General features: G+C 55.0%; 1 protein-coding gene across 9 annotated transcripts in view; it reads left to right on the top strand.

Moving 5' to 3' along the window:
* Positions 1–15,332, top strand: part of DCTN1 (dynactin subunit 1) — a 70,386-nt gene that overhangs the window by 45,627 nt on the left and 9,427 nt on the right. For 8 of the 9 annotated variants that reach the window (XM_081020678.1, XM_081020679.1, XM_081020677.1 and 5 more), the window contains 16 exons: positions 2,200–2,220; positions 4,109–4,300; positions 6,264–6,461; positions 6,842–7,046; positions 7,448–7,526; positions 7,901–8,060; positions 9,010–9,114; positions 9,365–9,556; positions 10,025–10,141; positions 11,411–11,563; positions 13,074–13,234; positions 13,351–13,519; positions 14,037–14,105; positions 14,636–14,698; positions 14,807–14,956; positions 15,074–15,235. In XM_081020678.1, the coding sequence (XP_080876804.1) occupies positions 2,200–2,220; positions 4,109–4,300; positions 6,264–6,461; positions 6,842–7,046; positions 7,448–7,526; positions 7,901–8,060; positions 9,010–9,114; positions 9,365–9,556; positions 10,025–10,141; positions 11,411–11,563; positions 13,074–13,234; positions 13,351–13,519; positions 14,037–14,105; positions 14,636–14,698; positions 14,807–14,956; positions 15,074–15,235 (2,196 nt within the window). The remainder of the gene's footprint in view (positions 1–2,199; positions 2,221–4,108; positions 4,301–6,263; positions 6,462–6,841; positions 7,047–7,447; positions 7,527–7,900; positions 8,061–9,009; positions 9,115–9,364; positions 9,557–10,024; positions 10,142–11,410; positions 11,564–13,073; positions 13,235–13,350; positions 13,520–14,036; positions 14,106–14,635; positions 14,699–14,806; positions 14,957–15,073; positions 15,236–15,332) is intronic. The other variant, XM_081020680.1, reaches the window with a different exon arrangement.

The following is a 15,332-nucleotide window of genomic DNA, read 5'->3' as shown; positions in this document are numbered from 1 at the left end:
TCCCACCGGAGCGGTACCTATTTATCTACTTGCACTTTGATGTGCTTTCAAAGAGCTAGGTGGGCAGGAGCAGGGACCGAGCAACGGGAGCTCACCCCGTCGCGGCGATTCGAACCGCCAACCTTCTGATCGGCAAGCCCTAGGTTCCGTGGTTTAACCCACAGCGCCACCCGCATCCGTTAGATGGTCCCAAAGACCCTACGCAAACTGCACAGGGCAAAGGATATGCGAGGGCAACTGTGGAGAAAGCAGCCTTGAAGTTCAGATTTGCCACTCTCAGAGCTACAGGCCACACCTGGCCTGACTCTGCAGGCACACAGGCAGGAGCTGGGAATGGAAAGAGCCGGAGCTGTGCACCCCAAAGGCAGAAAGTTGGCTACCAGTCCCCCCTGCTCCCCCCCCCCCGCCCAGCCACAAGTTCCAGCTGAGCACTTTGTTCTTCGGAAGTTTGTTCTGCAGGGAGAACAAGGGGCGCTTGAGAGACTGGCCTTTGCAAGCTTAGCAGGACGCTCCATCTTAGCAGCAGGGGAGAAGGGACAATGCCTGGAGCCGCCTCCCTCTCCTGACAATGGAGACTTTGTTGGCTTCCTCTTTTGCCCGGAGGCGCCAGCGTTGGCTGTCAGCAAAGCCTCTGGGCACAGGCGGCTGGCAAGGTGGGGGCTGGAGCTCCAGGAGAGGAGGGCAGAGCAAGGGGAGGGGCAGCTGCAGCCCCCAGTGGTGTTTTGCAGGTGGCAGAGCGGCGGGGGCACCGTCTTGCAGCCCTCTCAGAGCTGCACCCCAGGATAGTTCTGCACTGCCATGTGCTGTCTCAGTGTTTCAGCAAGATGGGAAGGGGAGCTGCCTCCTCCTCAATCTTGGAAGCATCGCCTGGATCGGGGCCTTGTGGGTGTCATCAGCCTGCCCAGACCTTAATAGCAGAGCAGGGATTTCCAGCTTCCGGCCCTGGCATCTCCAGCTGGGACTCCCCTCTGCCAGGAAGCTCCTTCATGTGAGTGGAGGCGCTGAGTCCTCTGCAGGATCCGTCCCCTTTCCCCCTCTCTCTTATCCCCTGGGAAGTCAGGATGGCCTTTGACCCCCAGAGCTCCCAAGTGCCTTGATGGCCCTGGGTAGGGTCAGCTCCAAGCTCTGGCCCGGTTGCAGGTTCCCTTCAAGCTTTCTCCGACTTCACCCGCCTCTGAAGCGAGTCTTGGCTGCTGTAAATTTGCTGCCTCCTCTGCTTGCAGTGCTTAATGGATATCCAGGGTGGGGGGCGTGGTTTTTGGTCTGCCACCTTTTCTTTTTAATTGGAAGTTCAAAAAGTACATAATTATATGTGTACTAAACGTGATGAGACGCAAACGAGAGAGGAAAAAGAAAAAGAGAAACAGCACCCGTGGAGAAGGGGAAATAAAGGGGGCAGAGGAAGAAACCCAAAACTTTATACAGTCGTACCTTGGTTTTTGAACAGCTTAGTTCCTGAATGTTTTGGCTCCTGAACGCCACAAACCTGGAAGTGAGAGTTCCGGTTTACGAACTATTTTTGGAAGCCGAACAGGGCTTCCGATTGGCTGCAGGAGCTTCCTGCAGCCAATCAGAAGCCGCGCTCTGGTTTCCAAACATTTTGGAAGTCAAACGGTCTTCTGAACGGATTCCGTTCGACTTCCAAGGTATGACTGTACTTTACAGAGTTGCTATTGTACTTCACCAGATCTTAACCCGTTACAGTATTTGTAAGAATGGATTCCAAATACCATTGAATTTGTCTGCGTTTATATGCAAGTTGTTCATACGTTGCAAGTTTGTACAAGTTTTCAATCCAATCATAGAAGGGAGCCGCATTTTTATTTTTCCAATTTGTCAGTGTCCGTCCTTTTGCTGTGGCAAGGGCCCCCTTGACTTCAGAGGCAGGGAGGTCTGTCCCTTGTCCAGGAAGAGGAGACCAGGCTGCTCGGGGCGTCCAGCCTCACAGCACTGGGAGGAGCCCCATCTGGACTGTGCATGAGCAGCAGCTTGCCTTGCGGGTGGGGGGGTGGGTGTCGGGGTGCCAGACTCGCGGAGCTGATGGCGTGCGCACTAACCACTCTCCTGTCTCTCTTCTTCCCTCCGCACTTTGTTCTGTCCTGCTGCTGCCGTGTCTCTGTGTCTCCCTGTTCCTGTCTTCCCCATCTGTCTGTCTGCCTGTCTCCTCCTCCTCTGCCTTCTGCTCCTGCCGGCCTCCAGACCACCACCAGGAGGCCCAAGGTGAGAACTGGTGGGCTTTGCACAGCTCTTTTGAATGCTCTCTGCTGCTGAAGGGTCTGAGGCCCCTCTGAGCTGACCCTTGCTACAGCCTCTCTCCTCTGTGGCGGGGTAGGGAGGGCATCTCGGTATATCTCAGCCTCACCTACCTCCGTGGTTGCTGTGGGGATTATATGGGCAGGAGAACCACGGGTTCTTCCTGGAGAAACATGGGATAATGCAAATGAATAATGCAAATGAAAAAGCCAGGGCTTTTTCGGCTGTGGCCCCGATCTGGTGGAACGCTCTGTCCCAAGAGACTAGGGCCCTGCGGGACTTGACATCTTTCCGCAGGGCCTGCAAGACAGAGCTGTTCCACCAGGTCATAGAATCATAGAATCAACACGGTCTTTGGCCAAGGCACAGCCTGACCCCCTCCTTCTGTAATCCTCATAGAACTCTAGCCCAATGGTTGCCATTAATTTGATTCTGAATTGATTTTAGAATGAATTGATTTTAGAATGCTGTGTTACTTTTATTGTTGTTAGCCGCTCTGAGCCCGGCTTCAGCTGAGGAGGGCGGGATATAAATAAATTATTATTATTATTATATTATTATTATATGACATGGCATGAGTCTTTCTCATCTTCTAGCAAGGAGGCCAATTTTAGTGACAAGAGGCATAGTTTGATAGACGGTAATTTCACATTTTGAGAGCTCTCTGATGTATGCTATCTGGACACAGTGACTTGGTTAATTTTCAACTTGCCCCTTGGCACCTCCCTCTGATGTGGGCCTTCAGGTGCTCTGCCAGGCAGATTCTTGAAATGTGAGCAGGAATGTGCCCCATATCGCCATCCTGGGCCCAGAGAAGCCAACTGGGCAAACGCGGAGCAGGCCTGTCTGGAGGCAGGCGTGGGAGCAGATCCCACAAAGCCCCATGTCTGCCCCTCGGCCGCTTCGATTGACAGGAGTGGCACCGCTGCAGGAGCCACGTGATGCCAGGTCTGCACTTGCCAGACTTGATTACTTAGTGTGTCAGTACAGGCACCTTGGAATGTCCTACCAGTTGAGCTCAAGCAGGTGATTTCACAGCACCCTTTTCGCCACCTGCTAAAACCATTCTTGTTTAGACCCAGATGCTTAGAAAGTTGGGGTAATTTTAAAAGTTGAAAGTATTCTAACTTTGGGGTGTTTTGTGTTTTAAACTGTATTTTTCTTGATTTCCTTGTTTTATCTTTTCGTAAACCTCTTTGAGGTCCCCCTCCCCCCCTTTTTTTTTTACAACAAAGCGGTTTATCAATTTTATGAAATAAATAAAATAAATAAAAGACAGGCTGTGAAGCCAGCATCCCGCTGCTGGGGAGCCTGGCTGAGCAGGACTCCAGACTCCAGGCTGCAGAGCTCTTGGGGGGAGAGCGCCCCAGCACCTTCTGCTGCAAGGGCTGCTTGGAGTGACCCTTCCCTGGACGGTGTCAGGGTTCCGGTGTCTTCATTTCAAGGCCAAGTTTCATCCTTGGGACACAAATAGGAATGGCTAAGAGAGTACCCCAGAGCTGGTACAGAGTGCTTTTACCTTCACCACAGCCAGTCCCTATGAGTCGAGCAGGGCTTCCAAGCAGGCTTCCAGAAAAAAATGGCCCATTGGGAGGTTTTTACACACACACACACACACACACACACACACACCCTCTCCTCTGCATTGCCCTTAAGTGCCAGAATCTACTCCAACTCCTGCCGATTCCTGGATTCATCCGTCCCTGTGCGTTTCCTGCAGAAGCTGCGTGAGATCTGCCGTTTCGGTTGTGCAATGCCATTGCCCCAGAGAGCAGCCCACGGGCTCAGCAAAGCCATCGTCCTTCTAACATGCTTTCCCTCCTCCTCCTTCTCCACCCCAATGGCGGCCTTGCAGCCCACCCGGACGGCCAGCTCAGCAGCCTCCAGCGGCACAACGGGGCTCTCGGGCTCAGCTTCTGCCTCGGCCGGCGAGATGAGCAGCAGTGAACCAAGCACTCCTGCGCAGACGCCTCTGGCTGCTCCCGTGGTTCCCACGCCGTCACTGACTTCTCCCGTGGCTCCACCATCTATCCTGTCACCCACCAAGGTAAATGGGCCCCTGGACCTCTGGCTGGCTCCTGGGGGGGCTGCATTGGCACTGCTGAGCTTTCCCTCCATTTACAACCTGGGGCTTGTGGGATGAGCGGGGAGGGTGAGCTTCAGGATCCCATTGGCCTCGAAGCCGAGACCCTCTGACAGCCCTCCTTGCGTGCACAAGTTCATCAGAGGCAGCCCTTGTAGCGTGGAAATCTGAAAGCGGGAAATTACAACAACAACAACTATTATTATTATTATTATTATTATTATTATTATTATTATTATTTTGTTTGTTTGTTTGTTTATACCCCGCCCATCTGGCTGGGCTTCCCCAGCCACTCTGGGCAGCTTCCAACAAAGTATTAAAATACAATAGTCTGTTAAACATTAAAAACTTCTCTAAAGATGCCTTCAGATGCCTTCTAAAAGTCTGGTAGTTGTTCTTCTCTTTGACATCTGCTGGGAGGGCGTTCCACAGGGCGGGCGCCACCACCGAGAAGGCCCTCTGCCTGGTTACCTGTAACTTGGCTTCTCGCAATGAGGGAACCGCCAGAGGGCCCTTGGTGCTGGACCTCAGTGTCTGGGCAGAACGATGGGGGTGGAGATGCTCCTTCAGGTATCCTGGACCGAGGCCGTTTAGGGCTTTCAAGGTGTCCAGTGGGCCCAGAACCTGTCCTCAGAGTTTCCAAGCTTTCGTGCGCTGTTACGGATATTGAAATTGCTGTTCAGTTTTGACGTGCTCTCTCACAGCAACCCTCTGACTTGGAGAAATATTATTCCTATTGAACAGATGGACAGCTGAGACTAAGCAGTGAATGTGTTCATTCTTCTCTCTCTCTCTCTCTCTCTCTCTCTCTCTCTCTCGTGGGCTACTCTGCTCCTCAGCCAAGGAGATTTCAAAAGGAGAATCATAGAATTGTAGAGTTGGATACCGAGGGTCGTCTAGTCCAAGCTCCTGCGATGTAGGAATAGGCAGGTGGCCCCTAGGGGCATTGTACCTGCATCCTTGGCTTCATCAGCACCAGGCTGAGCTAAGTGGAGAGTCTCCATGAGGAGGCAAGCTAAGGCCCAGGGGCTGGATGCAGTCCAATCGCCTTCTAAATCCAGCCCTGCAAACAGTCCAGGAATCAGTGTGTTTTTACATGAGTCCTTTTATTTAAAATGCATCTCTGGGTTATTTGTGGGGCATAGGAATTCATTCATTTCTTCCCCAAAATATAGTCCGGCCCCCCACAAGGTCTGAGGGACAGTGGACCGGCCCCCTGCTGAAAAAGGTTGCTGACCCCTATTTCCCAGCAGGGGGTAATGGTGGTGGCCCCCCAGATTTGGCCAGACTGCAAGTTCCCCCTCCCCTTCCTTCTTTGACAACTGGGGGGCTTCTCTGCAATATTTATTTGCAGGACCACGTGACATCGTCTGGATGTTACGGTTCTTGACACAGACTTTGAAAGTGATAACTATTTGTAAGCCTGGAAAGGAAAGGTGGAACATGGCATTTTCAAAAGAAAGCGCATTCGTTGTGCTTGTGCTCTGCGAGTGTTTCGTGCTCCAAGGAGAGGCTGGTGCTTCTGTGTCACAGCAGGGATTGTGATCAAGACCCTGGAGGCAGAAGGAAGTGCCCCTGGTGGAGAGGAGGTGGCATTGCAGCCCTCCTGTGAGAATTGCCTTATTGGGGCTAAACTGCAAAGCATCACAGACTTGGAAGGGACCCTGAGAATCATCTAGTCCAACCCACTGCAGTGCAGGAATAGGCAGCTGCCCCATACGGGGATCAAACCTGCAACTTGCTGGTTTCCAGCTGAGCTATCCAGGTCATGTTATGCAGATGGATGCTGCAGGTTCTTTTTTTAAATAGCAGTGATGTGGCAGGAGGTCTCCCCTGGTGCCAGCCAGGTGGCTCTTTCCTGCTTGGAGGTCCAGGCTTGACCGCGCAGGGTGTGGCTTCTCATTGTGGGACCCTCCTTGCCTTGCAGGAGGAGGAGAACCTGCGCAGCCAGGTGCGAGACCTGGAGGAGAAGCTGGAGACCCTCAAGATGAAGCGGAACGAGGACAAGGCCAAGCTGAAGGAGCTGGAGAAGTACAAGATCCAGCTGGAGCAGGTCCAGGAGTGGAAGAGCAAAATGCAAGAGCAGCAGGCCGAGCTCCAGAAGCGCCTGAAGGAGGCGAAAAAGGTGAGAGAGTAGATGGGCAGCCTGCAAAGCATGCTGGGAACTGAGGAGCTCTGCCTGGGGGCAGAGGGGCATCCAGCAGCGCAGGGCTTGGTCCATGCCAGGCCTTGGAAGTCTCAGAGGGTCTCCTTTCAGGGGAAGCCTCTTCCTCCCATCCCAAGCATCCCTCAGATTTGGGCTTCCTCCCAGGCTGCTCTGCTTGGTCCTTCCCCTGCTGCCGTTCAGCGGGCCTTCCCCAAGACTTGGCCCGTTAGCCTGAGATGTCGTCCTGGATGCAGCTGGTGGCTGCCAGGCAGAAGTCTCTCAAGGGGCCGGGCACCCAGGGTGGCTTGAGGGTGGGGGCTGCACGACCGGCCAGACCCAGCTGCCTCCTCTCCTGCCAGGAAGCCAAAGAGGCCTTGGAGGCCAAAGAGCGCTACATGGAGGAGATGGCTGACACGGCTGACGCCATCGAGATGGCCACTCTGGACAAGGAGATGGCCGAGGAGCGGGCAGAGTCCCTGCAGCAGGAGGTGGACTCCCTGAAGGAGAAGGTGGAGTACCTCACCATGGACCTGGAGATCCTGAAGCACGAGATCGAGGAGAAGGGTGAGAGCGGCGGGGGCTCCGGGAGGGTGGCAGGAACACTGGCATCTCACTTGGTGCGTGGCTGGGCCCAGTCTGCCCTGCCCTTTCTTTCAGGGAGGAAAAGCTCTCCAAGCGGTGGAAGGGTTGATTTCTCCCAGGGCCTCACCTGGCTGGCTGCATCCTTGAGACAGGCTCCACACGCCTGAGCAGGGCCTGGATCCCCCACAGCAGCAGCAGGGGCGCTGGGTGCCCTCCTAGCAGGAAGGCAGCTGAGATGCCCCTCCTCCCATAGGCTGGGTGGGGTGGCTGCCTGCTGAGCCAGAGGCCGGCCCGGCTTCCCACGCACCATGTTGCCTGCCAGTGAGTCAGTTGCGCCAGCTGCATCCGGTCGGGCTTTCACATGCTCCTTCCCACCTCTCTAGGATCTGACGGCGCTGCCTCCAGTTACCACGTCAAGCAGCTGGAAGAGCAGAATGGCCGGCTGAAGGAGGCGCTGGTGCGGTAAGAACACAAGCATGCAACCAACACTCACCTCCACGTCAGGCACACACCGCCCCCCCCCCGGTGTCCTGGTTCCTGCAGCCTCTGAAGGCAGGATCCTGTCCCCCCCTTCCTGGGTCTGTGGCGTGAGCTGTTTCTGTTGCCCAAGGAAGGTGACCCACTCCCAGAGAAGCTTCTCTCTTTTGAACTGGGGATATTTTGGGGGCGGGGAGAAGCCTTTTCCAGCAGGTGCCTCCCCCTCTTTCTCCATGCCAGTGTCCTGCTCCTTCTTCCCCTGTCTGGCTTGGGAGGGCCTTGGGGTGGCTCTGCTGCCCTCCCATCCTGGGGGTGCGTGACTCTGAGCCGCCCTCTCTCTCCCCGTCTGGCCTCGGCAGGATGCGGGACCTGTCTGCCTCTGAGAAGCAGGAGCACGTCAAGCTCCAGAAGCACATGGAGAAGAAGAACACGGAGCTGGAGACGCTGCGGCAACAGAAGGAGAAGCTTCAGGAGGAGCTGAAGCAGGCGGAGAGGACCATCGACGAGCTGAAGGAGCAGGCATGTGTGCCCAGGGCCAGACAGCCCCGCCTTGACGTCTCCTCCAAGCCATGCGCTCAGCTGCGCATGGGGGTCGCTGGGGAGAAGGGGGTGGGCTGGAGGCTGTGCCTTGCCAGAGGCCTGGTAGGCAGCTTCCACCCCTGGCCAGAATCCCAAACCCATGTTGAGTATTATGGCATCTCAGGAGCATTCAGCACCTGCAGTTTCAACCATGCGCGGTTGCAGGCTGACTGGTTGAGCTTTTACACTCTCTGCCTTGCTTGCTGGGAAAAGCCCCCTCAGCCGCCAGCTCTGGAAGGTTAGGGATGCTCACAGAGGAGCAGTTTGAGTATAGAGGCTTTGCTTTCTTTAAGATCTATTTCAGTGGGTTGTTTGGTCTTGGTTGCCCTTAAGGTAAAGGTAAAGGGACCCTGACCATTAAGCCCAGTCGTGGACGACTCGGGTTGCGGTGCTCATCTCGCTTTATTGGCCGAGGGAGCCGGCGTACAGCTTCTGGGTCATGTGGCCAGCAGGACTAAGCCACTTCTGGCGAACCAGAGCAGCGCACGGAAACGCCGTTTACCTTCCTGCTGGAGTGGTACCTATTTATTTACTTGCACTTGACGTGCTCTCGAACTGCTAGGTTGGCAGGAGCAGGGACTGAGCAACGGGAGCTCACCCCGTTGTGGGGATTCAAACCACCGATCTTCTGATCGGCAAGTCCTAGGCTCTGTGGTTTAACCCACAGCGTCACCCCTTAGTTGCTTTTAAATGCCAGCTGCCTTGCTTCACTCTGTGAGAAAAGTTGACCAACAAGCATAACCAATAATAAGGAAGTCACGATGACAATGGTCAGAGGCTCAGCCTTGGTTTCTGGGGCTGGGCTCCCTCTGCTGCAGGGGCTGGGATGGGGAAGCTGTGCCCGGATCGCTCCAGGTCTGGGCCCAACCCTGGTGTCCTTTCTCCCCAGGTGGATGCTGCTCTGGGGGCTGAGGAGATGGTGGAGACGCTGACCGAGAGGAACCTGGACCTGGAGGAGAAGGTCCGGGAGCTTCGCGAGACGGTTTCAGACCTGGTGAGAGTGAGGGGGCGGAGGAGCAGGGAGGGGAGGGGAGGGGAGGGGGCTGGCTTTTGTTCTATCTGCCTCGTGGCGAGAGGGAGTGGGGGCCTCTTGCATGTCTCTCCCCAGACGCTGCCGTGGCCCACAGGCGGGCTGTGGGGTGCCCTCCTTATCCTTGTCTGGTGGTCGGTCAGTCTTTGGCCACCAAGGGCCTCCTGCTGTTGCATCCTCCATGTTCACCCCCCACGCCCTTCCCCCTTTCCAGGAAGCCATAAACGAGATGAACGACGAGCTGCAGGAGAACGCCAGGGAGACAGAGCTGGAGCTGCGAGAGCAGCTGGACATGGCGACTGCCCGGGTGCGAGAGGCGGAGAAGCGCGTGGAGGCGGCTCAGGAGACGGTGGCCGACTACCAGCAGACCATCAAGAAGTATCGGGAGCTGACTGCGCACTTGCAGGTGCTTGCTGTGGGGGGAGGAAGGCGGGGCGCAGAGCAGGCCAGGCTCGGGTGATGGAGGACAGCCTTGCGGGAGGAATGACGGACTCCTGGCCCGTTTGGAGGGCACCTGGCCTCCTCCCCCAGTGAAAATGTCTGTGCAAGGGCAAGACTTTGCTTCCAAGCGCATGAGAGGGACAGGTGAGCATCAGCGCAAGGAGCCTTGTGTGGAACAGGAACTGGAGAGGCCACATGTGGGTCTTTCCAGGCTACCCCTCAGGCCCAACATCTCCTGCACTGGGGCCAGGAGGCGCCACAAAATCTCTATGCACCTATATGTGCTCTCCCTCTCCGGTTCCTGTTTAGCCCCCTCAGGTGCCTTTTGGGTTTCCGGGGCTTCTCCTGGTTCCCCCTTGAGCCATGCACTCCTCCTCCTCCTCCTTCGGCACTGTCTTCCCAGCATGCCTCACTCCTGCTCTCCATGTTCCAGGATGTTAACCGGGAGCTGATGAACCAGCAAGAGGCCTCTGTGGAGAGGCAGCAGCAGCCTCCGCCTGAAATGTTTGACTTCAAGATTAAATTTGCGGAGACCAAAGCTCACGCCAAGGTATGCTCAGCTGGAGACCAGCAGGGATAGGCGGGGGGAGGGCAGGGAAGGGGGAGAACCCCGTTTCCCATCCCAAACCCATGTTAGAAAGTGAAGAGCTGGGGCCAGGAAGACACTCTTGAGCTAGTCTTAAAGCAGTGCTTCAGAATAATGTTACAGATACTTTCAGTTCCAACAGACGATCTGTTTTCTGAAGTCCGTGAACCTGAAAGTTCAGGCTTGATTTTTCAGAAACTAGTTCTGATTAGAATAGGAACCTTGAATGAGGCTTGTATTTTCAAGAATAGCTTACTAGGTTGCAGCAGGATATCAGTAAAACAAATAAATACAGGTTCAGGGTAGTCTGCCAGGGCTCCTGGGACGCCTTCAGGCTCACCTCAGACGCGCTTGTGGAGTCAAGAGCAAACCCCACTGGCACAAATGGTGGAGTAGCAGCGGCAGGAGTCATCTTGGAGAGTCGTGGGGTTTTGTGGGGTGAAGCCTTCCCAAAGTAAAGGAAGGATTGGACTCTGATAATAAAATACACATGGAGGCTTAAATCAGCAAGACTCTGGGAGGAGTGCGTATAATAATAATTCCTGTCCACTCTCCGTCCCAGGTCGTTTTATTCACAAAATCTGATTGGTTCTTACGAACACTGTGTAAAGTGTTCATAAGAACCAATCAGATTTCCTCTGAGCATTTCAAAAAAACCCACATGGGGACAAAGTTAAAGTTAAAACTACAAAAAGCTAATTTCCTACTTGAGCATGCATATGCAATTCAGGAAGTGAAGAGGAATGCTTTTAGGAAGGTCATAAACAGGAGTAAACAGGAGAGGGCGGAAGGATGGCAAGGAAAGAGTATTCACCATCCCCTTGTGAACTCTCTTCCTGGCCCCTAAGATCTATCTAAAGATTAAACTACATCAAGATAACCTACTATCTTTATGTACTGAGGATGCCTGAGGAAGCAACTGGCAGCTGGGCTGTGTACGTGTCAAGCAAGAGAAATAGGACAAGGATGCAGAGGTGTGGATTGATCAGAAATCATATCAAAATGGCTCAAACCCAGTCAACGCAGTGCTTTCATTGCTGACACAAATGGCGGGCTCCATATTTTTTCTAATTCCTCATGGCAATCCCACCTGATCACTGCAGTGGGGTTCCCGCTCTCCTGTGCTGTGCTCACACGTGGGGCCTGGAGGTGTTCCTGGTGCCGCCCCCGGGTGTCGCTTGCAGCTTGCAGAGAATGGGGGTGTCCAATGGGCTTCTCCCCGTCCCCCTCCAGGCCATCGAGATGGAGCTGCGCCAGATGGAGGTTCAGCAGGCCAACCGCCACGTCTCCCTCCTCACCTCCTTCATGCCGGACAGCTTCCTGCGTCATGGCGGGGACCACGACTGCGTCCTGGTGCTGCTGCTCATCCCACGGCTCATCTGCAAGGTAGGCTAAGAGCGACTGGGGGGTGGGGCGGTGTCGCCACGTCTGCCTTTCCAACAGAAACACGCCAACCACAAATGATTTAGGTCAAATCAAGTTTTTGCTAGTCTGTTTCCTACAGAAAAAATTACGTTGTCTGAAATTTCTGACCTGAACGTGAATCATTATTGCAGTCATACCTCGGGTTAAAGTTGCTTCAGGTTGAACGTTTTCAGGTTGCACTCCGCGGTGACCCGGAAGTAACGGAATGGGTTACTTCTGGGTTTCGCCACTCGCGCATGCACAGACGCTAAAAATGATGTCACATGCATGCGCATAAGTGGTGAGTCGCGACCCTTGCATGCAGAGACGCGGGTTGCATTCTGCTCAGGATGCGAACGGGGCTCCGGAACGGATCCCGTTCGCATCCAGAGGTACCACTCTATGCTTTTTTAATTCCTCAAACACTACCCAGCAGCATATATGGTTGAAGAAAACCTTTAACGTTCACATTACAATAGATTACAAAAATATATCAAGTGATAGTCAAACTAAGTTTTACTCAGAATGGACCTGTTGACTAAGTTAGGACAAGGGACTCTGTTCAGAATAAAACTTACTTCAGCACCAGTTTTACTCTCTCTATATATATATTTATATTATTTAACTCTCCTCCTTCCCTTACAGGTGAATTAATTTTACCATACATACCGCATCCCAAATTCTCAGCAACCAGGCACTCACTTTCCCCCCCAGTTACGACTCAGGGCTTTACTAACTGCAGGAAAAGATAAATTAGGATTTCTATTCCTACCCCCCCCCCCCAAACCCAATAGATTTTACAAAGCAAAATAATACAACCACATCATCTAACATCAAATAGGCTTGGTCTCCTCTCCTGTGGTTTCCTGCAACTGGTATTATTCAGCAGCATTTTGTATCTCTGTGGAGGCAGAGCAGAGACTTGTTGTTGTTTAGTCGTTTGGTCGTGTCCGCCTCTTCGTGACCCCCTGGACCAGAGCACGCCAGGCACTCCTGTCTTCCACTGCCTCCCGCAGCTTGGTCAGACTCATGTTTGTAGCTTCGACAACACCGTCCCACCATCTCGTCCTCTGTCGTCCCCTCCTCCTTGCGCCCTCCATCTTTCCCAACATCAGGGTCTTTTCCAGGGAGTCTTCTCTTCTCATGAGGTGGCCAGAGTCTTGGAGCCTCAGCTTCAGGATCTGTCCTTCCAGTGAGCACTCAGGGCTGATTTCCTTCAGAATGGAGAGGGGAGATGTCTCTGCTTTTTAAGATGATGTCTAGGTTTAGCCTAGACTAGTAGGCACCAAAAGCCCTCTCTTCCAGGAATTGCCTGAATCCTCGTTTAAAGGCGTCTCAGTTGTTGCCTCCTGCGAGAGGGAGCTCTGCAGTTTTAGGTCTGCACTGTGTGAAAAGGGCCTTTCCTTTATCCGAGATAATACCGGAGCGATGCCGTGGGGTGGGGCACGCTGAACCTCTGACATCTCCCTCCCTCCCTCTCTCTCTGGAACAGGCTGAGCTGATCAGCAAGCAGGCCCAGGAGAAGTTTGAGCTGAACGAGAACTGTGCTGAGCGCGCTGGCCTCCGGGGGGCGCCAGGGGAGCAGCTGAGCTTTGCTGCCGGGCTGGTGTATTCCCTCAGCCTCCTGCAAGCCACTCTGCACAAATATGAGCAGTAAGTCCTCCCGCCCGGGGGTCCCTGGGGTCCCCCTGAGAGGGTGGCTTCTGTGCCCCCTCCTGGCTGAGCCTGATGGCCCCTACCTCTCTCGCCCCCCCCACCTTCTTGCTCAGGGCCTTGAACAAGTGCAGCGTGGAGATCTACAAGAAAGTGGGGACCCTGTACCCCGAGATGAGCGTGCACGAGAGGTCCCTGGACTTCCTGATTGAGCTGCTGCACAAGGACCAGCTGGATGAGACCGTCAACGTCGAGCCCTTGACCAAAGCCATCAAGTACTATCAGGTGAGGGGGCCCTGCCCCCCCAGGACCACACCAAGGGGAGCCCGCGTCACGCTGATTTATGCTGGGAAAGGGGGCGGGCATTTCATGAAATCCTCTAGCCCCACCTCCTGGCTGCCCTCTCTCAGTTTTGACACTCCTCCCCCAAAAGGTAAAGGGACTGTTCCCCCATCCCCATAATTCAAGCCCTGGCTGCGTCTCCCCCCAGTGCCAGGAAAAGACTGAGAGTGTGGAGCGGCTGGGCTCTTTTATGAGCCCAGGGCTGCCAGGCCTGGTTCCCAGGAGATATGTCTGCAGAGTCTGGTCCCGCCATGCTGCTGCGCTGGTTTGAAAGAGGGTGGGTGCCCTTGTGTTTGCTGCAGCTCTCCTGGTGGTGGCAAGATCAACAGAGGGCAAGGCTGGCATGTTGGGCGGGGGGCAAGGCCCTCTGGCGCTGCCTTGGCTGAGGTGGATTGGAAGCCAGCTGGAGCTCAGCAGCAGAGGTGCCCCCCCTCACTGTTCCTCCTTCTCTCCCTTCCAGCACCTGTACAGCATCCATCTGGCTGACCAGGCGGAGGACTGCACTATGCAGCTGGCTGACCACATCAAGGTGAGCAGGTGGTGTTTGTGGCTCTCCCCGTCTCCTCATAGGCTGAAAGAGGCAGAGACTGGCCCCTAAGGTCGCCAGTGAGCTTTGTGGCTGTGGGGGGATTCGAACCCTGGTCTCTCCCAGCTCTCTCTCTCTCTCTCTCTCTCTCTCTCACACACACACACACACACACACAGTGCTTTTTTCTTTAAAAATGTTTAGGGATACTCTCATTTTCCTACTCACATTGAAAAACTTCTCCTCAATGAGGCCAAACTTAAATTCACAAAATGTTTAGGGGTATGCGTCCCCTTGCGTCCCCCCAGAAAAAAAGTTCTCTCTCTCCCTCTGTGTGTGTTTCAGAACAAACACACACAAAAAATATGGAGTGAAACCATGCTGTATTCACAACCCCGCAAAATCAGTCTCCCCTCCCCAGGGAGCTTGACATCATCGGCCACATCCCAAGCCACATCTTCCCAGCCCTTGGCTGCGGCAGGAACAGGCTGCCCTGCGCAGGCCCAGGTAACGGTGCCTTTGCTTGCTTGCAGTTCACCCAGAGTGCCTTGGACTGCATGAGTGTGGAGGTGGGCAGGCTGCGGTCCTTCCTGCAGGTAAGCCCATCCATCCCCCACCCCCAGGAGGCAGCAGGTGGGGGTCTCCTTGGCAAGGCTGCTTGCTCCAGCCGTGGGTCCTGACGTTGCCCTTCTTCCCGCTTTCAGACCGGGCAGGAGGTGTCCGACTTTGCCATCCTCCTGAAGGACCTGGAGACCTCCTGCAGCGACATCCGGCAGTTCTGCAAGAAGATCCGGCGCCGCATGCCTGGCACCGACGCCCCCGGCATCCCTGCAGCGCTCGGCTTTGGGCAGCAGGTGGGTCGCCCGGCCCGGGACAGAGAGCTGGGCTTCCAGCCCCCTTGAGGGAGTGACGTGCCCCTTTCCCCGAAGCTGAGCGCGTGGCTGCCTCTTGACCCTGCTCTGATCTCCCAGGTCGCAGACACGCTGCTGGATTGCCGCAAGCACCTGACGTGGGTGGTGGCGGTGCTGCAGGAGGTGGCGGCTGCGGGGGCTCAGATGATTGCCCCTCTGACGGAGAACGAGGGTCTCCAGGCCGTGAAGCTGGAAGACCTGGCCTTCAAGGCCAGCGAGCAGGTAAGGGGCCTCCGCTGCGTTTGGCTGCATCTGTCAGTGGGCAGAGCAGGATCCCTTCCAGAATCACTGGGGGGGGGTGCGGTTGCTGCGGGTTGGC

This window comes from Podarcis pityusensis (assembly GCF_964106645.2).
Source record: "Podarcis pityusensis genome assembly, chromosome: 9".
In the NCBI taxonomy this organism is placed as follows: domain Eukaryota; kingdom Metazoa; phylum Chordata; class Lepidosauria; order Squamata; family Lacertidae; genus Podarcis; species Podarcis pityusensis.
This window is presented reverse-complemented; position numbering and strand designations above follow the sequence as displayed.